This window comes from Canis lupus, chromosome 24, assembly GCF_003254725.2.
Source record: "Canis lupus dingo isolate Sandy chromosome 24, ASM325472v2, whole genome shotgun sequence".
Taxonomy (NCBI): domain Eukaryota; kingdom Metazoa; phylum Chordata; class Mammalia; order Carnivora; family Canidae; genus Canis; species Canis lupus.
In genome coordinates this window covers 39,793,133-39,815,904 of record NC_064266.1, presented here as the reverse complement: position 1 = coordinate 39,815,904, position 22,772 = coordinate 39,793,133, and the positions used below count along the sequence as shown (strand labels likewise).

The following is a 22,772-nucleotide window of genomic DNA, read 5'->3' as shown; positions in this document are numbered from 1 at the left end:
GCCTTTCTAGCTTTATTAAGATGCAATTTGCCAGCAATAGAAAAATGTTAAAGACGTACCAGCATCAGACTTTTTCCTCCAAATGTTCTTAGAAAGATTAGATGAGAGTTGGGAAGGAAAAAAAAAATGTTTTCTCCATTTTAATGTTTTTTTAACTTGGTATCTCTGCTCGACCTAAAATTATCTGTGATCCCACCAATGGTATGCTTCCTACAATTTGGGAAATACTTTTCTAACCTCAAGAAAATAATTTTATCTTTCTGTGGTCTGTTCCGTCCATTCTCCATCTTAACTAAGCTCATACTGACCCAAAACAAAAGCCCAAGCACAACAAAAACAATGAATGAAGGCAGAGCAATTTCTATCTCCATGTCCTCTCCAAGTGAGGGCAGCACAGAAGTGAGCTTTCGAGGTTTCACTTTTTTAATGTCTAAGAAGATGCCAGTGTTTGCCTGAAACCAGCGGTTAAGATCCCTGAACCGCGCCAGCATGCTTGGACATTTGTTTAAAACATCAACCATTCACCACTAAGTTGAATAAACTTATTAAAAAAAAAAAAAAAAAAAAAAAAAAAAAAACTTCCCCAGCTGGATGTTAAAACCCCAGGATTGTGTATGCAAATAAAAACTCCATAGAAAGATCTCCTGGCTGAATCTATATTTGCATAAGCAAACTATGTTATGAAGTTACCCTTTAATTTCCATACAGGCTTATTTTGTTTTCTAAAGACAGAAGGGGTGGAAGGATAGAAATTGCAGTGGGGGTGGGTAGAGATTAAAAAGTGGTACCACTGTACATGGGACACCATTTGGTAACTGCTAGTGAAGTGTGTCGTAGACCTTGTGCAAAGAAACCCAGCTGAATTCCCACTTGGAGCCTCTGTGAGTTGGGGGCCTTGAAAGTTTACAAAGTGTGTGACTTTCCCCCTCATATCTGTACCTCAGATGGCATTCATTTCATGCACAGCTTAGTTTCCAGAATCTCTTTCCTCCACAAAGGGGGGACCACCCACGTTCCCTATTCCCAAGGTCCTCCCGGACCACTGGCCTCACCTCCTGCCACTGAGTTGGGTTTTGGGCAAAGATAGGATTCAGGGGAACGCTGGAGCTGGTGGGTGGGGAGGTGATGGTGGTAGGAGCAGCTCCCCTTTCCGGACTTTAAGGTTTTGCCTTTTTTAGGTAAAGTAAGGAGATACTTCCCAAATGTTCCCAGTTCTCATTCACACAGCAGTTTGGTAGAGCTTCTTGGCTTTTACCTCATTTTATAATTCTGTCATCCAAAAAGATAGGAAAATAGGGCCATTAAAACTGAGCACACAGATTGTCGCATGGTTACAGGAGGTGTGCTGCTCATCCTCAATTTCGTTGTAACCTAGTACGGAAAAGAGGAAATCCAAGAAAATTTAAGGATAAAAACATCATCTGCTGGTTTTGCAATTTAAAAAAAAATGCAGTGGTGACTGATTGTGATCAACCCCTAGATTCATTTCTCTGTATTTCACTTTTTCTTCGTGTAAAAGGGATTTTCTTAAAAATGTTCTTTCTTAGCTTAAAAAAGTGGGGAGTCCCAGAATTAATAAGTGAAATAAGCTTATAATTATAAATAATGAAAGTGTCAGCTTTCCTTTGCTGAACTGAGATCTTTTTCTCTTGGCTTAACCACCTGATGCTTCAGAATCAGACTTCTTCACATGTTCTTCAAACATTGAACATGACAGCATGCACACAAGGCAAGGCATTGTTTGAGGATATTAATTTATTTTTTTTTCTTTTTGCCATGCCCAGAAATGCTCCTCTCCCCACTCAGGTTTTCCTGATTCCAGCTTGTCTGCAGGGCAGCTAAAATATTAGTGGCTGGCTCATGTGATTCATAAGCTCTGCCGCACACTCATTGTTTTCCACTTCTTGGTGCAATGTTTACACATCTAACTAACCCCTCCCCTCTCCCACCCCCAAATGTGAAACAAGAAGAAAATGTACTGGGGAAGAAGGTAAGGTCATTTGCTCTGCAATCTCCAAATCTAATACGTTAGAATTTCATGGGTGGCCTTGCCAGATAAAATACAGACGCTCAGTTACATCCAAATTTCAGAAAGACAGCAGATAATTCCTCAGTATGACTATAAAAAGGCCCCTGGCAGTTCTAGGGACATACATTCTTATGCTTCAAAATTATTCTGCACTGATCTGAAATTCGAATTAACTAAGTATCTTATATTCTTATTATTGAGAGTATTGGCTACACATCCGGCAACCCTCTCCATGAGGCTGACTCCCAAAACACAGAGTTTTTGTGATCTCTTCCATAATGCAGACAAAGAGTATTAATTCAGTTGATGCTGGCGGAATGCCTCTTTGGGAAGTGCTTCTTTGGGAAGTGAAGAACTGGGTGGACAGGGAGAAAAGACTACTGGTCGTCTCTGGCTCCATAGCCAGTAAGGAAGGGGAGGGTAGATAGACACATAACATGGCAGGGTCCTGTGTGGGCATTTCTCTCTGGTCCTCTCTATACAGTTATTTAGTTATTTATTTAGTGCCTATTTTGTGGCAGACACTGGGCCTGATGGGAGCTAGGGAGGTAATGATGTCCAAAGCAATGGCTCTTCCCCTCAAAGCTCGTGGTCTGGCCAACGAGATGCATATTCAACAACTGCACGAATATATTACAGTTGTATTATTCTATATCTAGTAGAGTCATCTCCTTGTAATGTTCTTCAAGAGTCTCTGGGCATTTTCCCAGTGCAGAGAAGAAAAGTGCCCATTTCCCAATGAAACTGATGAGTGTAGATGTGTCTCTCAATCTTTTTGACATTATCACCTTCCCAATGTGAAGCTTTTTAAGCTATTTTCCCCCTGGATGGGTACAATAGCATAGGGAGTGGGGAGATCTTGGTTTGTTGGAGGGAGTGTAGGACGGAGGAGGTAGTAAGAGCTTGAGTTTGGGTATCAGGTTCCTGGGATTTTTTTTTTTAAGATTTTATTTATTTATTCATTCATGAGAGACACAGAGAGAGAGAGAGAGAGAGAGAGGCAGAGAGAGAGAGAGGCAGAGACACAGGCAGAGGGAGAAGCAGGCTCCATGCAGGGAGCCTGACATGGGACTCGATCCCAGGGAACGTGGGACTTGATCCCAGGTCCCCAGGATCATGCCCAGGGCTGAAGGCGGCGCTAAACCGCTGAGCCACCCGGGCTGCCCAGGTTCCTGGGATTTTTATGTCAACTCTGTCCCCTTATTGGTGTAGTGATGGGAAAGCTTTTGAGCCACGTAGGGCCAAAATTTCTCTATCTGTAAAATGAACATAATAATTAGTCCCTTCCTCATAGAACTGTTGTTAGAACATTCAATGGTTTAGAACAGTGCCTGGCACTGGTACCTTTGATTGGGATTATTAAATCAAAGTTAAAAGTTGGAAATTACATCCTTTATATTTATTTTAACCTCCTTTAATTTCACATTTGAATTAATAAAATAGTACACGCTTATAATATAAACAAATATGCATGTATTAGAGGTGTATGTTCAAACTGTTTTTACTGATGGGAACATGATCAAACCTATTTGAAGACCCATGGCCTTGATACAGAGTAATGTCCTCACAGTAAAGTACCTCTTACCAGCACCTTGATTCCTAATGACTTACATGAACATAAAATATTCTTTTGCAAAGGGAAAATATCTTGACTTTTTCCAAAATTTTAACACAAATTGCATTCGCATAGAATCTTTATAAGTAACAGAAAATTTTAAAAAGAAAATTAACATGCGTAACCCTAGCCTATGCTTATAAAAAAGAGATCTTTCACTTCTGAAATCCTGAGATCAGTCTAATTTTTTTTTTTTTTTAACTCTGTAGGGTGCTGAAAAGTCGCCTGCTACTTCATCTGACATCAAGTCAGACAAAGCGAACTTTATATCCCAGGAGACCAGAGGAGCAGCCAAGAACCCTACATCCACAGACACTGCAAAGGAAGCTGCCAAGGAAAAGGGAGGTCCCACCTCTCTGCCTCTGGGCAAACTGTTCTGGAAAAAGGTAAGTCCTGTTTTCAAGACCTGCAGAGTAGTTGGGGCTAGGGTGACTGGAGAAATTATTTCAGTTGGGCTAATCCATGTGCTCACAAAGTACAGAGTTTATTTTTTCTTCCCCAAAATGACTCAACTAGCCATTGAGTTGAAGACTTGTCATTTACTCCTGGGAAGCGTGAAGTGCCTATGGTGTTAGAAGCATGTGTTTCATGGGAAAGAAAAGGAAATAAACAAGTAGATTTTTTCATTCTTGGAGTCACTCTGGTTCATGACAGACAGTTGTGGTATTTCATGATTTCATTTTCTTTACAAAATGGCTTAGTACTCTGGCTTCCTCCTGGATTCCTCTGAGACTGTCCACCCCCGCCCCCCACACCGACCCTGGCAAGCTGAACCACCTCTGGGCTCCCTCTCTCTTTTCCCAGCAAGACATAATCAGTCATTATGAACCACGAAAGCTCACTCTCCTTTTGGAAAACCAAGGTGTCCACCATTCACCACCAGGACAAGCACACAATGTGCTCTGTGATAGGAGCATTCAAAATATTGTCCATTTTTTTCCCTTCTGAACTAAGGTGGCATACAAGGGAGTTTGGTGGGTGGGGCTGAGTCAGTCTGAGAGCTAGTCCTCGGTCATCATTGCTGAGCACACCCCAGCTGCCACACATGTTCAGAACTCTTGCCTCTTTTAAATGTGGCCAAAAGATGAGCAAGAAGTTGTGGGTGAGAAAGTGGAACATAATTCATAGAGCTGAAAAAAATATCTAATTAGTAATTTCTTCAAAACATCCATGCCACTTAGCATGCAGCACATGCTGCAAGTCAGGTAATGAACACAGATGCCCCTACAGTGCTTGCTTTATTCTTTGGTCCAGAATCCAGCTGGATTCTAGAACTCTTTTCTTTGGCTTTCCATTGTACAGAAATCTTCCTTCTGGGTTCAGCCCAGAACACAAACTTCAATACTTAATGAAAACTTTGGGTGATGTCATTTGGCATTCTGTTCTAATCCTCCTTCCTTCCCAACCACGAATTACTTATTTTTAAACATCTTTTATCAGCAATATAATGTAGGGAAAAGTTCCCAAGTGAATCATATGTGCATACTGGTGGCCAGGAAGATGACTTAGGCAACCCACATTCAAACATCCTTTATTTTTAAAATTATATATATTTAAAATGCATTAGAAAAACTGAGCTAGCACATTAAACTCAAGATTTAATAGACATTTTGCTCGAGGTGAGACTATATATATACATTTAGGTTAAGAAGTAATCCAATTAAAAGGAAAGTGTCACACAATGGATGTATTGATCTTAAGTACATGATCGTAAATTTGGATCCTCCAAGGAGTGACACAGACGGGATCGATATACAATAGATTTACTGTAGGAAAGCACCGAGAAGGATAAAGGGGAGGGGACAGGAGTAGGGAGAGGGAGACTTCAGACCACAATGAGGGTCTGACATGGCCGAAGGGAGACAGGGAAGGAAGGAGGAGAAGGTTGGAAAAGCCAGGGACTATGGGTGGTGCTGAGCCAATGGCAAATCCCAAGTCCCATGTTGAGCAAGAATGGTTCCGGCATCACCTGGGAACAGGCGGCAAGAACACAGCCTCAGCATTAGCTCTGTAGCGGATGCCAAGGGGTGCAGGCCAGGAGCTGCCCTTCTAGTGGGGAAATCTGAGCAGTAAACACTCCATAGTTGCCATAGATGGTACATGAAATGTGGCCAAAACCATATAGGAGGCTGGCAAATGACTGAAGCTTGAGGAACACTTATGTAAGTTTGGAATTGGACAGATGAGCCCTGATGAGCTGCCTCAGTTTCCTCATTTGTAAAATGTAGATAATAATAGTACCTCATCATAGAAATGAAGATTAGATGAAATTATGCCTGCAAAACCCCCAATTTCATGCCTAGAGTAAAAGTGACCAGTGAATGGCCCTTCGGACCTATGTCATTTTTCTCCCGTGTGCTCAGGAGGCTGGATACACTGACCATGGCCACCTCTCAATCTCTCCATACCCTCTGATTTGGGGAAGTTTCTGAGCTACTAAGCCACAAATACTCCATCTTTCCTTATCTTTGGGGCCTATAAGGCATACATTGATTCCTTTTTGAAATTCAAGCTATCTCCATTGGGGGGGGAAAAAAAAAAAGAGAACCACTTGACATTCTTTCCCTAATGGTCGGATTTCATGTAGTTCAGTCCCGCTGTTTTTTGATTTTTCACCATTATCTGGCTTTATTTCTTTAGTAGATTATAAAAATAATGAAGAGAAGCTAAAACTCAAATCACCCATAAATCTTATTTTTCCTTCCTCCATCCGACCAGAAAGAACAGCTCTCTATGGAAGTAAAATAGGAACGATTCACTCATGCAAGAGTATTTGAAATCTCCTTTCTGCAGAGATGCTTTTGTGCTAAATGCTTTGTGCTAAGGCATTAAAAAGATACCAGCAAACAGATTGCTGCCCTTTGGTAGCTTACACTAATCTCAAGGGGTGAGGGGACTTACGTTCTAGTCAAAAACAAAAAGAACATGGTGTCTACGAACCATCTGCATATACAACGTCTTCATTTTCTTTTCTTTAAATTAGATAAGCTTTGGTTATAAAATCATTGTTGTAAAAATTCTGAAAAGCAAACAGAGAAATGCTAAAAAATCTTGATCTTTCCACTAACCCAAGCTCTCTTTCTTCTCCTCTTTTAACTGGAAAGAGGAGAAAAAATTTTTTTAATTTATTTGGAAATTTGGAAAATTTGGAAAAATTTTTTTAATTTATTTTTTTATTGGTGTTCAATTTGCCAACATATAGAATAACACCCAGTGCTCATCCCATCAAGTGCCCCTCTCAGTGCCCGTCATCCCATTCACCCCCACCCCCCGCCCACCTCCCCTTCCACCACCCCTAGTTCGTTTCCCAGAGTTAGGAGTCTCTCATGTTCTGTCTCCCTCCCTGATAAGCTGACTTTGAACCATATACATCTAGAATGTGAACATCAGGAATAAAAATTTACCCCTAATGTGCTGTGGACAGGAAATTCTAAGTTATTTTGATTTGTAGTCTTGATTGCTGAAGTCATTCTGATTATAAGACAAAAATAACACAAATAGCCTTTGAGAAAATTAGTTTCAAATTAGTTGTATTTGCCAAAAAAATGTTTAAAATTCAATATCCTGGAGGACTTATGTCCCTTATTGTTCTGAGTTCTCTGGGGGTACCATTTGCTCTGTGACCTCACAAAAGTTACTCATCCTGTAAGCGTTTTCTTTTCTTCATCTGTTGAAGGAAAAGGGTTGGAATAGATGATCTTGAAAATTCTGGTATGTGGCAAATCTCACATTCCAGACAGAACCAGAAAGATTGGACTGCATAGCCTTGGACAAACTGCTTGACCCCTCAAGCCTCTGTTTCCTTTTGTGTAAATAGGGACACGTTTATCTCACTGTGCTGTTATGACACTCCATTAAGTGTACACAGAGAGACCCTCAGACATAGTAAGTGCTCAACGAACAGTTTTATCATTTCTTCAGGTATGAACAGTTGCTGGTTCTGATCTAAATATCCATGTGGGGCATCGGGTGCCAAGAGCGCCCAAGGTACAAAATGAGTCTAAGACTCATGGATTCTGCTATTGAAACACCCGAAGTCCATTTGGAGGAACGAGGTAGATGCACATGCATGCACGTGCAAATGTGTGTGTACCTAGGCATGCACACAATTCGTAAATAATACATTTGGAATGTCTTCAAAACAGTGCTTTTCCTGCTTTCCTTTGGAGGACACAAATGATGTCGTGCAAAATAATGGGGGTTCTGGAGCCAAAGAGACACATCATCCAATCTCAGCTCTTGCTGAGAGTTGCTGGCTGTTTGGATGTCATCGGGTCACTTAAACCCTCCATGCCTTGCTTTCCTCTGCTCTGGAAGCAGGCAGTGACACCTACCTTTTGTGATTATTGGGAAGAGAATGCAGAGTGACTAGCCCTGGTTCCAAAACAATGATGTTAGGATCCAGTGTCAGTGTGTCGTGTGCAGGTTACAAAGTGCTACGCGTGTTTAGAAAAGGCAGCAGTCGGCGTAGGTCCAAACAGACCAAAAGAACTTTAAAAATCCTCTGAATCATCTGAGTTACTTGCTTCAAGTGCAGATTCCTGTATTTGATCCCCAAATCCACAGGAATCCTGGTGAAGAGAGTCTGGCATATGGCTGGACAATTATGGCAGCACTTGAAAGGCGGGCTGAAATGTCTCGGCTTGAGGAAAGGTCTTAGGGCCGCTGTGAAATCAGTGAACTCGGAACAGCTGTCACATGATCAAAATGATGCTTCCAGAAGACCTGCTAGCAACAGGGATGTCTGTTGGCTTAAGTGCTACCATGTGACAATATTTTAAAGAAACATTCTTTCTTCATTGTACTCTTCAAAGGACAGGACCCCTTGCTCTGCAAGTTTATACTGATGCATTCAGGGGCTGTGTTTGGGTCCTTATTCTCCAAAATATAAATGCCCCAACAGGAGCCTTTAGTTTCAAACTAAAGAATTGTTGTTATGGTGAACGAGGCCGGGTAGTTTGTAGGCTCAGCAGGTAACAGCTGGATGTCCAGTTCATTGAAGAAGACCAGAAGTTTCCGTAGGCTCAACAGGTAACAGCTGGATGTCCAGTTCATTGAAGAAGACCAGAAGGTTCCGGGCTTGAGATTTGAATGGGAATCCTGAACTCTGTGCACTTCCCGATTAGCCCCTCACCTTATCATGTTCTGACTGGAGAGCCTGAGCACCCAATAAACACTTTTTACTCTGCACAGGTGGCCCTTGCGCTTAAAAAGTCTCCCTCGTCTACGTTGAAGTGAGCTGCTCCGTCAGCAGCGCCGTGCAATCTCCCCACCTGCACACATTTCCCAGGTGGAAGAATCAAGTCCTCTGCCCTCCAGCCCAGAGCTTATCTATCACACAGGACCCACTGGCAGTGGAGAAAAGCGGGTGGCAATCTGGTGCCTCTGGTTTCTCCACTCATAGGCTTTCTACACATAAGGAGAAAAGGAAGAAGCTTCCTGAGGCTTTCATTTGTCATTGTGTGTTGAGCATGGAAACCATGCTGGGTGCAGATACACATGGCCTGTGAGATCCAGGCTTGGCTCAAAGGCTGGGTTCAATAGAAATACAGTTGTAAATGATCCAAGCTGAAAATCTCATCTAGAGAGAAAGCCAATCTGGTGTTGGAGAAAGAAGCTCACACCATTACTAAAAAAATGTGTTTTTAGTAATGCAAAAAAAAGAAAAAATTAGTAAAAAACTGTTCTGACCCTTGAAATCGTCACGGCAGAGGGAAAACTTGGCTCTTAGAACCATTTCCACCACTTCCTAGCTGGACCACCTTGAACAAATGACTTTACCTCCCTATATCTCTATTTCTCGCTGTGTAGATGAGGATCACCATCCTTACCACTGGGGGCCACTCTCAGGGAGATGGTGTCTACAAAGCACCTGCATATACGATGTCTATACAAGTATACAATCTGTTTGCACAATGCAGAAGACATATTTGTGAATGCTGAGTCCTTTCTCCCCTTCCACTGAATGTTTTAAAGGTAAAAATAAACACAGGACTTGGAACAGAGTGAATATGTGGAAGAGCTCCTTGCCTGGAATCCAAGAAGGTCTATGAACACCCTAAAATTATTTGCAAAATATTCTGTTTGTGTTTATTTTTCTGGGGAGAGAGGCCAGATCTGTCAAGTGAGTCACAAAGTGGTCTGTAAACACCACCACCACCACCACCCCTGACAAATTTAAGAACAACTGCTAAGATGATCTCCAAAGTTGAAGCTTAGCAAACTGATGGCGGCATTGACCTTTGATAGCACTGGGCCAACTGCTCTCCTAATTTGAGGCAAGTCTGCGCATGCCAGATTTCCTCCCAGTAGGGAGGAACAGTGTTTGAAGTTGGATGTGTTGGACGCCAACCCTCTGGGCCTCCATAGGAGGGTTTTAACCAAATTCAACTTTGGCGTGATGACATGATGACATTGGCCCATACTGAGCTGATGTAAGAGGCAACTTCTGACGCTGGCCACCGTGCTGCGGTCAGAATACGGCTGAAGACCCTCAGTGTCTGTTTGCTCTATGAGTACCATGGGATGGATTTCTCTGGACTTTCGGCCAGAATTTTCCTGAGCTGCTCATTTGTTTTTACCTAATGGTGACTGTGTCCTGCATGACCGATCCTTTTCCCTCTTTTCATCAACAACAACCAGAAAATGTTAAGGAAAATGCGCCACTGATCCACAGCCCAGGCTGTGGTTTGTGTTTTCTGTAGCAACCCTTCTTCTCACTCCATTGGTGTCCTGGCTGCAGCTGGGTGTTTATTTGCCCTTCGTTGCATTTTTAAAATACAGACCTATTTATATTATCTTGCTGTACTGTTGACTGTCGTGTAAACCTCCCACAAGTCCATTTTGAAACCACGTATGCGTAAGCAATACAACGTCCAAGATGGCACCAGAGGGCTGCGAGCCCAACTAAACTCTCCATTTATGGGCTAACCTCTGACTCTTACTTTTGTTTTTATCTTCCCTTTAGTCAGTTAAAGAGGATTCAGTCCCTGCAGGTGCAGAGGAGAATGTAAGTTATGCATTAATTGGCACAACCATTCCATGCTCATCTTCCGCATACTGGACCATTGGGTATTGGCTGTGGGGCCCCGTGTTCTTGCATGCTCCAACGTCTCCCATCTGCTGTGGACTCTTTCAGCCTTTCACAGGATTAGGGACAAATGGGAAATAATGCTGGGTGAATATCTGTAACGCCTATTGAATCAATGCAAACTAAACACAAAATCAGAGTAATTGTTTTTATAATTTGTTATCATTTAGGGGCTGAAAGAGTCTACCAAACATAAGAACATTCTCACTCTTCCTTGAGGGGCAATGATGCTGCATGCTGTCCTCCTCCACCTTGATTGCTCTTTCATCTTTATTTCCATGGCAACCTAGATTCTCTACTAACTGTGGGCCTTAGCCAGGATGGGTAGTGGCATCCAGCAGGAGAGCTTCTTGCTGCACTTGATGCCGAGACTGTTGATGTTGGGCGGGAGGGCTGACTTCTGGGATCTACACCTGAGAGACACAGGTTGAGCCTCTTTGTCCAAACTTTCAAGACTGTTCATTCACATCTGAAGGGAATGGCTCCATAGAGGCACGTAAGAAATGGAGTTTTCCAAAACATGTTCCAGGGAGATTAATAAATTGTCCTCATGAGTCAGCAGCTTTCTGCTCTGAAGAAAAAAAAGTACAGTCTTTGGAAAATGCTCTAAGTGGGGATAAGTGAGTTCACAGCTCCTTAAGATAGAAACTGATCATTATCATTTTGCCAAAGCAAAATATGTTTGGCTCTTTCTAGGTGTCTCTTATTTGCTAGCCTTGGATAGGGCTTGTGTTTTCATTTTTATTTAATTGTTGGCATTGAATGGATGTTGGAAATCCAAGTATGTTCCAGAAATGTTGCCTGTGATGTGGAATGAAAATTAGAATGACTGTGTTATGGTTCTTGTTAGGAGAAAGATCTTTCAAATCTGCTTTTTTTGTTGTTGCAAGTGTTTTTCTTTTCTTTCTTTCTTTCTTTCTTTCTTTCTTTCTTTCTTTCTTTCTTTCTTTCTTTCTTTCTTCTTTCTTCTTTCTTTCTATCCCCGGCCCCCTCTCTTTTGAGCCAAACGTAGTAGCTCAGGGAAGCTCATATCTCTCATAATTCCAGAAAATTTTCATGACGTGACCAGCTATTTTCTACAGAGACAGAGCAACCTGTGAGGAGAAACTCTGTCCCTTTTCCCCATGAACTTTGGGTTTAAAAGCTGCAGGTCAGGTCTGAAGCATCAGTTAGCTTGGAGGTTCTGAGTTTTTTGAAAAGAAACTCGTTTTGGGATGTTTGTGTGCAGTTGCCTGTCTGAGGAACTCCTTGCAGCTTGCATGTTAAAATGTGGAGTTGACCTCTGACAAAGAGGAAGCATTTCCTTCTCCAATGTGAAGTTCAAAACAGAAAGATAAACGTGAACCAAAGTTAAATTACTGATAGCAAAAGAGAACAAAAAAGCTGATGAAGACATCAAAGAAAGCAAAATATTTTCTCAAGAAAATAAAGCAGCATTATCAAAATGGCTTTAAATTGCTTAGCCCCACAAGTAACATTTCTGTTTGGAAGCTCCAGCATTTCATTGTCTAACAGCCTGTTAGTGGGAGGGAATGAGATTAAAAGTAGTGATCCTGGGCCCATCAGCCCCAGGCTGTGCTACTTCTGGGACCTCAGTTTACTCATCTCTTAAATGGCCACAATAATATCACCTACCCCTTAGGGTTCTTGTGGGATTCAATGAACAAGGCATACGGCATAACGTGCATATGGCAGTGCCTGAAACACAGGAAGAATTTAGTAATTTAGAGGTCAGCAAACTGCAGCTCACAAGCTGGTTCCAGCCCATTGTGTCCATATGACCTATGAGCTAAAAATGGCTTTTACATTTTGAATGATGAGAAAATTGAAAGAAGAATGATATTTCAGGGCATGTAAAAATTACACAAATTTGGATGCTGGGTGGCTCAGTCAGCTGAGCATCTGACTCTTGATTTCAGCTCAGATCTCAGGGTTGTGATCTCAGGGTTGTGAGATCAAGCCCCACATCAGGTTCCACACACCCAGGGTGGAACCTGTTTAGGATTCTCTCTCTCCCTCATCCTCTGCCCCTCCTCACTGCCCTGCTTCTGCCATAAATAAATATGTAAATAAGTAAGTAAATAAATAAATAAGATGAGAGTATCTGTTTTTTAAAAAAATTACACAAATGTCATATTTCACTGTTTATGAATAAAGTTTTATTAGCACACTCATTCATTTGCATGTCATCTATAGCTGCTTTCCTGCTTCAGTGGCAGAGTAGAGTAGTTGGGACAGGGCCCTTGGCAGGAAGAGTTTGCCACCCATGGGGTAACTGTTAGTGCAGAGGAGTTGTAACGTGATGAGTGCTTCCCAGTAATCCCTGGTTATAGTGCCCTGTGAAATTGCACATCTGTCAGCTGACTCAGTGCCCATGTGGAGTGAAGGCATGTGTGAAATAATTACTTTAATTTCCTTCTCCCAAATAAGAGACATAGCATTAACCAAAACAACGCAGAGTACTCTAAACCTCCAAACAGGACCATTAGGTGAGATTAATCATATTATATGAGTCCTTTTAACTAGCAACTTCTGGCTAAAATATGATTTTTTTTAAATTTCTCTGCCACCAGTTTCTTTTTTTTTTTAAAGATTTTATTTATTTATTCATAGAGACAGAGAGAGATAGGCAGAGACACAGGCAGAGGGAGAAGCAGGCATCATACAGAAAGCCTGACGTGGGACTCGATCCAGGGTCTCCAGGATCACGCCCTGGGCTGCAGGTGGCACTAAACTGCTGCACCACTGGGGCTGCCCCTACCACCAGTTTCTATAGCCAATCTATGAACCAATGCAAAGCAAAAGATAGAATGATTTCAACATTTCTCATAGTTTTTCATGAGGAGAAAAATGAGGCTTTTGAAATCCACAGAAGTTGGGTGCTTTTCCTAGAATGTGTTTCTGGTCCTATCAGAAATAAAATCTACTACAGAAACTACTGACTCATTCCACTATAATCTGTAAATATTTTGGCCATTGCTTAATTAAGTTAATGTTCTAACTAATGAGGGGGAAAGAAATCTTTCCTTCCCAATGACCTGTAAGATGAAAGAAACAGGTGCTTCGGTTGTTTACCTCTTAGGAAGTAAGCTCACAGTTACAAGTGAAAGAAAACCCAACCTAACCTAGATTTGTGTTGTTTTTTTCTTTTTTTAAAAGAAATTTATTGGCACTCATCACTGGGAAGTAGAATTGGTTTTAAATAAATCTTGATTCAGGGCTTTCCTGTGGCTCAGCCTTCATGGCCTGGCTACATTTCTAGCTCTCTAACATCATATCACATAGTCCAGAGTTAAGGAGAGATTGGTCCAGTAGAAACCCTGCATGCCCTGGAATCGATTCTCTTTCACAGATTTACATGGGTTCACAGGCTCTATTAGTCAGCTTGGCCAGGTTGTGTTGCAGCAACATCCAAGCCCCACACCGCAGTGGCTTTCAACAGCAAAGATCTTTTTTTCCCCTCACTCATGCTACATGGCAGCCATGGGTTGGCCGTAGCTGATCCATGTGGCTTCTTCCTGCCGAGATCTAGACTGAGAAAAACATTCCCTTCCATAAAGGCGTGCAATTGTAGTGACAAGAGAGAAGACAGTGCTGGGGGTGAACCATGAAATGGTTCTGAGAGCTTCCACTCAGTCTTGCTTTACATCCTATTGGCTCATGTTACATTTGCCAAAGCAAGTCACGCAGCAATGGGCACAGATGTATGATCCCCTCAAAGGACGCCAGAGTGAATAACTGGGAAAGTCACACACTCCGTCACACACTCCTGGCCCTGAATTCTTATGGTCAAGGAGCTGGACCATGTGGGTTGGCTTAGATCTGCTCAAGCAACTTCATCCTGACTATGCAGGCTAAAAGCTAAGGAGGGTTGTTCCCCCAAGATAAAGCTGGGGTTCCATGAAGGGAATGAGGGAGAATAGTTACCAGATTGAAAAATAAAATCTTTCCCAGGTCTTTGTGATTCAAATAATCCCGTTCTAAATCAAATCAGACAGCATCTTTAAAAGATTCTAAAGTAAAAACTGTTAGTAGTGTGTGTGTTATGGGTGAAGTTTAGGTGGAGGGCATCTATTTTGCTATAAATCTGTTTCCCAAACTCACAGTTCCAGTGAAAACTGTATAATCCAAATTTCAAGAGTACATATGGGATAATATTTGAGATCTGAAAAAAAAAGGTGAAACCTTTTGCTCTGATGTGTATTGTCCGTGTTAAACATAAGAGCCATCTTCACACAAAGTGTAATAACCCCTCCTGAAATCAAGCAAGGGGGATTTGATTCTAAAATACAGCACAGGTCTGATTTTCATTATATCCATCATGCCCCAAATTAAACTATGTAGATGCAGTCATATATTCTAAATAGGGAGTGACTTTTTCCAAAGCCCTTGCCTAGAAGGATATCAGAAAACTATCCAAATAAAAATCAAATTTTATGTCTATAGATGCAAATCAGCTCCTAACTAAGGTCAAATCCTTCTGGATTTCCACACTGGAAATCAGTGGATTTTCCCTGGCTGCTGAAAGCCAATTTCTTGGCTTCAAAGTTAATGGGAGTCTCTAGAAGTTCCCCCAAAATCAGCTTTTTTTAAATGCCTACCGAAACAGTTGTGTTTTGAACAATGGACTCTGGCCTAGGATTTATGAGTTGACATCACTCAAATGTTTAAAGGCCCAGCAAGAAAACCATTGGCAATCAAAAAAAATGATTGATGAAGTCACTGCCATATAGTCTGATCATTTTTATTATGTAATTTTCCCTCCAGGCTCTTGCATACAAAAAAGAAACATGCTGTTTCAAAGACAGAATAATTCTGAACCCAGATTAAATGAGTCAGACTCTGGTCATTACCCACCTAAGGGCTATTTCCCATTTCTCCACCCTTCTTCCCTTGATGTTGGGCAAGGTTGGCAACTACCACACCCCCGAAGAATTTGATCATGATTAGTCTACAGCAATGATCCCATTTTTTTTTCAACAATGACTTATCTAGGGGTAAGGATGTGACCACATCTGGCCAATAGAATGTATGCTAAGGTAGGAAATCAAAATACAGAAGTTCATTTGGAACAAACATTTTGCTATAGCCTTCCTCCCTTTTTTAAGACATTGGGTTGAGGATATGATGCCTGGAACCGTAGCAGCTATTTCATATCCATGAGGTAACCCAGCATGCCAAGGATGGCAGAGTCAAAGGATAGAAGGAGCCCAGATTCTTAAAGACATTGTGGAGCCATTGAACCAGTCCTAGAACTTCTCACTTGCAAACTTTTTGTTTTATATTTTTTCTAGTAAAGTCACTATTAGACATTCAGTTACTGGTACACAACCCCATCCTCATTGAAATGGCTACTTACCTGGGCTGGGACTTTGGCCAAGTCATTCAATCATTCAGATTCTTCATCTCTAGGATAGCAATAATGTTACTTACTCTGAGCTGTTTAATAATTTAATAACTATTCACCAAGGTAATATATTAAAAGTACCTTGCATGATATCAGCCATAGTAAGAGATAGTTATTAATATCATCTCTAAAAAGTGGGCATGGGCATGGTGGGTGATTCCTCATAATTCGGGCCCATGGAATAAATGGTTCTCATAATAGCACAAGTAACTACTGCTAGTATTAATTGAGTGCTTGTTATGTGTTAGGCACATTTCTAAGAACTTTATGTGCACTGCCTGATTTAATTTTGCAAACAACATTCAGATGTGTATAGAATTAGAAAAACCCAGGTACAGAGATGGGTAGAGACCTCATTTTAGAGCCTCTGTATGGGATAGAGTGGAGACTTAGAGCCAGTTAGGCTGGCGCTATAGGCTGCGAGACCTGCGAGACCACTACATTAGACTACCTGCATTTCAGGCTTACCCCCAGACTCTTGGGGCAGAAGCTTCTTTCTTCAGAATTGCAATTGAATTGAATCAGGCCTAGATGGGGAAATCCATGATCACATCTGACCGCCAATCCCAGTATGTCAGTTGGCTTCGGTCTCAGCTTAGTTTCCCAAGATGGGCCTGTTTGGCCAGTCCAGTGTTTTCATTCTTTCAGTGTCTTTAGATGGGAAACCTTGACTTGTTCATCAGCTCATTTGTGTCTTATGGTCAATCCATATAAATATAACCTGCCTTGCCTCCTTTGGACTTTTGAGTTGATGATTCCCCAACCTAGATCTTTACCTACAACAGAAAGCTGCTAGAAGTTATGACAATGAGTTATAAAATTGAAGGTGGGGAGAGATGGCTGTGATTTAGTTGCCGTATTTTGGGGTGTTCCCTCATGCTGATCTGTTTATGGGCAACTTCCTGCTTTGGTTGATAACACAGAAATTAAGGGGGGGTCCTTCTCAATCTGGATCACTGGGGCTGTGGGGCTGTGTGCAAACTAATGGTGTGTTTGGCATGAAGGAAAGGAAAATAATTTCTCCACAGGCATACAGGTGTTTTTGGAAATACCTAAGTTCCCTCCCCCTACTCCTTGGCCAGAAGAATAAGATTCAGAGGAAGCTGGGGGGTCCAGCACCGGCAAAGACAAATGCAAAGATGCCTTTGGCTCTAGAGCGCCTTTCTGTGAGGCAAGGGATGACAAACTTATGGTGTGAAGGGCCAGGTAGTAAATATTTCAGACTTTACAGGCCACACGTAGTGTCTGTTGCCTGTCTTTCATCTTGTAAAAACATTTTACAACCTTTAAAAAAAAAAAGTAGAATCCATTCTTAGCTCACAGCCATACGAAAACAGTATCTAAGATGGATGTGGTAGTAGTTTGCCTCTCAGCCCCTGCCTGAGGAAACAAAGAAATTATGGAGCCTTCTCCAGGCCAATTCAATCTGTTGCAGGGACCAATGCAAAGCAGCCTCTGTTCCAGATGTGACTGGGGCACAGCACAAATGGAGTGAGGCAATGCAAAAGAACAGAATTTAGAATCAGAATGCAGGTGAATTGGACCTTCCATCCAAACCCCTTGTTGCTGGCCATCTCTTTCCCCCTATAGACATCCTGGGGCACTGAGCTCACTGGGTACTTTGCAGGGGGCTGTCAGGAACTTACCTATGGTTTTCTTACCAAGTTCAGTTTTCTTCTGAAAGCATGAACTTTGGGTAAGAAACAAATACAAATGACTGGCCTGGGGTAGGGTGGGAAGTAAGCTAAAGAGGAGATCCAGTCTGTTAAATCCAGTGTGGCTTTCGTGCTACCTTTTCCACAAAGAGAATGGGTCCTTCCAAGTTGTGGTTATCTTAGGGCAGGTGGTGGAAGATGTCATGGTCACCATCTCTAAGACTGGACCTTTAAGGAAATGCTGACTCCTGATTTTTACCCAGGCCAGGTGTAAGTCACCTTGATGGCAGACCAAAGAGGTGGGCCTACTGGAATGGAAGGGGTACTGAGCTTTCTGTAGACAGCAGTCCCCAGGAAGGGCTTCCTACCTAAGCCTGTACCTTATGGAGCAGGATTTTTGCCACTTCCAAGTGGCATATTTGGCATTTTTTCCCCAGAAATTGGCTGTTTGAAAGTACATTATATGACATGTACATTGCTTCTTGAAGATGTGCCTGTGTAGAAATGTTCACTCGTTCAGACCTATAACACTATGTGGACAAGGGGGCAACCAAGACCCCACTTCAGAAAGCTTATTTTGGGGAATGTTTTTTTTTTCACTGTCTTATTACCTGGCAAAATAATCCAGGTGGTGTGTGAATCACCAGTAGAGGTTGTAAAGTCTGAGGAAGTAGAATCAGCCTTACAAACAGTGGATCTCAATGAAGAAGGAGATGCCACACCTGAACCCACAGAAGTAAAACTCAAAAGAGAAGAATACAAACCACCGAGAACATCCCTGATGGCGTTTCTCAGACAAATGGTAAGCCACCTGCTCCCAGCACAGGAAAACTGAAATACCCACATCAGCTTCTGAGAGTCAAGGACCTGTCTCAGGTGGGGTAAGACGTAATTGTACGTGGTGGAGATGGGATATAAATGAAATCTGTCGTGTGCAGGGAGACAATTGCCTTTCATCCTACTGACTCAATCATAGAGCAAGTCTCAGTTTATTTCCAATGTTCCTTAATATTTCCTTAACTCCTGACAACTCCCTTTTTAACAAAGAAAGAGCTGGCCTTGGGTCCTGAGCTTTGGCAGACAGCAGCATCCATCCAGAAGTTAATATTATTGTTCGCTTTCAATTTAAGTTATTTTTAAAGTTTCCTTCTGTTTATGGCAAATGATATTGTTTTTCTCATTATGGTAATGAGATGCAGTTTCCTTTGAAAATACATTTATTTACATAAAGAACATAAGGCATTGTTTAAAGAACTGGGCAAGAAATAGGCCAAGTTATATATTGATGCTGGAAAAATTCTGAAAGTGACGTGTGAGAGACACAAATTTGGACAAAGCTGATTTAGAAATAATTCCAATTATAAAGTGACAGCATAATTTTCTAATAGTGAATGTGTATAAATCAGTTGGTGAATTTGCCAGGCTTTTAACTTGCATAAAATGGAAAGAATGCAGACATGTTTTTTGGTGTCTGTAAAGTGTCATGTACATTAAATAACTAAGCATCCAAGAAATTAAATAATATAATACAACCAAATCCAACTTGGTTGGAAGACAAAAAAGCAAAAACCCATGTAGAAGGTCGTTGGTTTAATTCTCTTTTAATGAGAAACAAGAATTTCATTATTGTGTACCATTATTTTCAGGAGTATTTGGAAGTTTAATCCTCTGAGAAAGCAACCCTCTGGTTTCATAGGCTCTGCCTGTTAAGGAATTCATTCTAGCCCACACCACAACATAACATAACACAAAACCCTTGCCAGTGGGAGCTGAGGCATATTAGAAATAACTCTGTTAGAAATTGTCAACAGGAGTCGTTTTCTTTTATCACTGGACTCTCTGGGAGTAGGAAGCGCAGAGTAAGTATTGAGCAACATGTATGGATGGGAGCCCACCTATATTCCTGGTCATTTCTCTGCAATTTGGCACTGAAAACAGGGATCAAGATCTGAGATTTTTCAACCAATTTTTACACAATGTCAGGAAAGAAAAGAACATTTGGCCTGTTTCTGGCAACCCATCTACATTACAAATGGAATCCTCAAATAGTTCATCATAACACTGAGAGTGATCCAACTTTCCTCTTTCTGGGTGGGGTTGGGGGATTACCCATCCCCCTGCTGCCACCACCAACATAACAAATTATGGTTTTCTCTCCCAAATGACTAACCTGAGACTTCTTAAAGACAAGAAAATGCAAGAGACTCCAAATAAAGTATGAAAGATGACTAAACTTCCCACTACATCCTTAAATTCTAATGAGGTCCCACATTACTTAAATTCACCATCCAGAGCTCTCCCCTCTAGGTTTCTTGAAGATATTTTCTAGCCATAGAAACTGGGTACCTCTGAACTCTTAGAGGAACAAACTAGAAACAAAAGAGTCTTTTATAATTGATTCTCCATAGGATAGGGATAGAGGTAGAAGAGGATACATTTTTCTGGAGCAATCCGCAGTGGATTCATAGTATCAGATCTTATAATGTCCATTATAATAATGTCTTATTATCTACCGGCCATAGGAAGACTTATGCCTGGGATCTTGAACGTTTTTCCTTTCTATTAATGTTGAAATTCCAAAGCTTCTGTAATTTGAAGGGTTTTCCCTAAAGATTCCAGATAACCTAATGATTCTCGTCTTGCAGTCTGTTTTGTCTTCATTATAACAATATATTGCCATTGTAGTAATAATAATAATTCAAATACACAGAAAACATGGGTTTTCCAGTTTGCCATGATCTCATGACTCCCTATTGCCACATCCAGCCCAGCTCACTCATTTATGTCACTGGCCCTATCCCTGTGGGTATTTGGTGAGGTGTCCCTGATATAGTGCCACTCCATTCTTTATAACAACTTCGTTGAATCACATCATCTGGATTTATCATATTCAGATTAACCATTGTTCTCTTGATGGACGTTTGATTTGTTTTCAACTTGTTGCACTTCATTTGGTCATTTATTCAACAAATAATCATTGAGGACCCACTGTATTCCAGCCATTGGGATACAACAGTAAGTGGACGTGGCCCCTGTCCTCCTGGAGAATGAAGCCTAGTGAGGAAAACAAACGTTTAACTCTAGGCCACCTGCAGTGAGCACACACCATGTGTCTCAGGCACATGACCTCAGGTGCTTCACTAACTAACCTGATGAACATCCTTGTGCACCTACCTTCATGCGTATGTGCTAATATCCCACAGCATGCATTCCTGGGCGCTGGCTTCAGAAACTGTTTTCAGGAAACACTTTGAGCTAACATTTCGTGCCTTCCAAATGAATCTAAAGTCTGGATTTACACAGAAGAAACCCAAACCAATCCAAACCCTGCTCCAAGGGCTTGAAAATTGAAACAACCCCTGACTCATCACTGAGCTTTTTATTTTTTTAAGCCAAATAAATGAACATTTCAAACTGATTTTAGGTATTGTTGGCAAAATATAGTTCTTTTTAAAATAATTGATTTAATAAATAGAAGAGTGAAGCCAACTGTAAAGGCGTCACCCTTGTTTTGGAATCAACATCAGCATTCATCAGATCATTGCTTTGCCTTTGCCTTCCTTAAATTTCTCTCAGAAAGCATATTTTGCTGTCCCCTGGCAATGTGACTCATGGTTGCATTTTAAAAAATGCATTGCCCAGTTTATTTCTAATGAGATGTTTTTCTTTCCAGAAATTAACCTCTCATAAAAATAGAAATGGAAAGAATATGATTTTTCAAATAATCCTATTTCAGTAGAAAAAAATTATATTTCAGGAAAAATAGAGTCACGTAAATCCTCACACAGCATCTGACACATGTAGATCTATCACTTCACAAAAATCCTATGGGCTCCTACAGATTTTCAAAATAATTGCAAGGAATCTCTAAGACATCTGTCATGCCCTAAATAGAAAAAGATTCTTATATGTATTAATTCAAGTGTATGTCAAGAAATTGGATATTTGAAGTGCCAGTATATTTTTATAAAGTGAGTGGGTGGAGAACTCTATTCATGTGCCCACAAACCAGGTAGGCAGATGAAACCGTAAGGTGCTGGATAGAATTATAGAGATATAGATTTATAGTTTGCCAATATTAATAACACCCTGTACTTGAAAAGTGGTTTCCTCCTCCAAACCATTGTCACCTACTGTTTCATTTAATTCTCTTCCTGTCTCTTTCTTTAGACCATTAGTTTTATAAGAAGCTCTTTGTTGGAACAATGTTCTCAGGCACAGAGAGGGACTGTGAGCTTTAATATTGGGCAAATGTGAGACTGGAATGAGGATACAGCCAGGAAATCATGGTCTTCTGTTGCTTACATTCAATCTATAAATCTAATAAAACCTGTTGAAATTTACCCTCTGGAGGAAAAAAGAGGATGGTTCGTGATGATAATTGTCAAACAAAAAAATTAAAAAACAAAAACAGGAGTCTTCTAGCTCAAGTTCTTGATCTCTGATTCTGCCCCAAGTATTGACTATGAATACAGAGTTGCTCTTCGAGAGAAGGTTTCTGAAAGTAACATTGGTTTGGGTAATTCCTGTCTCCACAGCGGCCTGTGTTCCATTTTACCCTTAAAGGGGATTCTGTGGTCATTGGCACTCTCAGTTAATAATTAAGAGTAATGATGACAATAGCTATTGGTTATTTATCATGTGCCAATGGCCTGGCCAGCAGTATGCTAGCACAGTGCACACATCATCTCATTTATTAACCTAAAAACCCTGTGCAACACATTCCTGTGCAGAGAAGAGCATGAAGACCCGCGTGTTTAAGGGGTCTGGTCGGGGTCACAGAGCTGGTAAATGGCAGCCAGAACTCAAGCTCAGGCTTTCTCTGATTCTGAAGCTCGCCCTTGTACTTACATGTGGTTGTGGCTTTCTGTGCTCCTGGCAGCTGATTTTCTTTGCGAGTACATGAAGGTAGAGCAACCATAGCTTTGTTTTTGTGATTCCCCTGGTAGTATTTTCTGTGCTCATCTAAAATCACC

General features: G+C 41.2%; 1 protein-coding gene across 5 annotated transcripts in view; it reads left to right on the top strand.

The window, feature by feature from the left end:
• The window catches only part of BCAS1 (brain enriched myelin associated protein 1), a 97,930-nt gene that overhangs the window by 60,786 nt on the left and 14,372 nt on the right, over window positions 1-22,772 (top strand). For 3 of the 5 annotated variants that reach the window (XM_025470441.3, XM_049100368.1, XM_049100367.1), the window contains 3 exons: window positions 3,854-4,030; window positions 10,612-10,653; window positions 18,425-18,598. In XM_025470441.3, coding sequence (XP_025326226.1) covers window positions 3,854-4,030; window positions 10,612-10,653; window positions 18,425-18,598 — 393 coding nt within the window. The remainder of the gene's footprint in view (window positions 1-3,853; window positions 4,031-10,611; window positions 10,654-18,424; window positions 18,599-22,772) is intronic. The other 2 variants (XM_025470443.3, XM_049100369.1) reach the window with 2 other exon arrangements.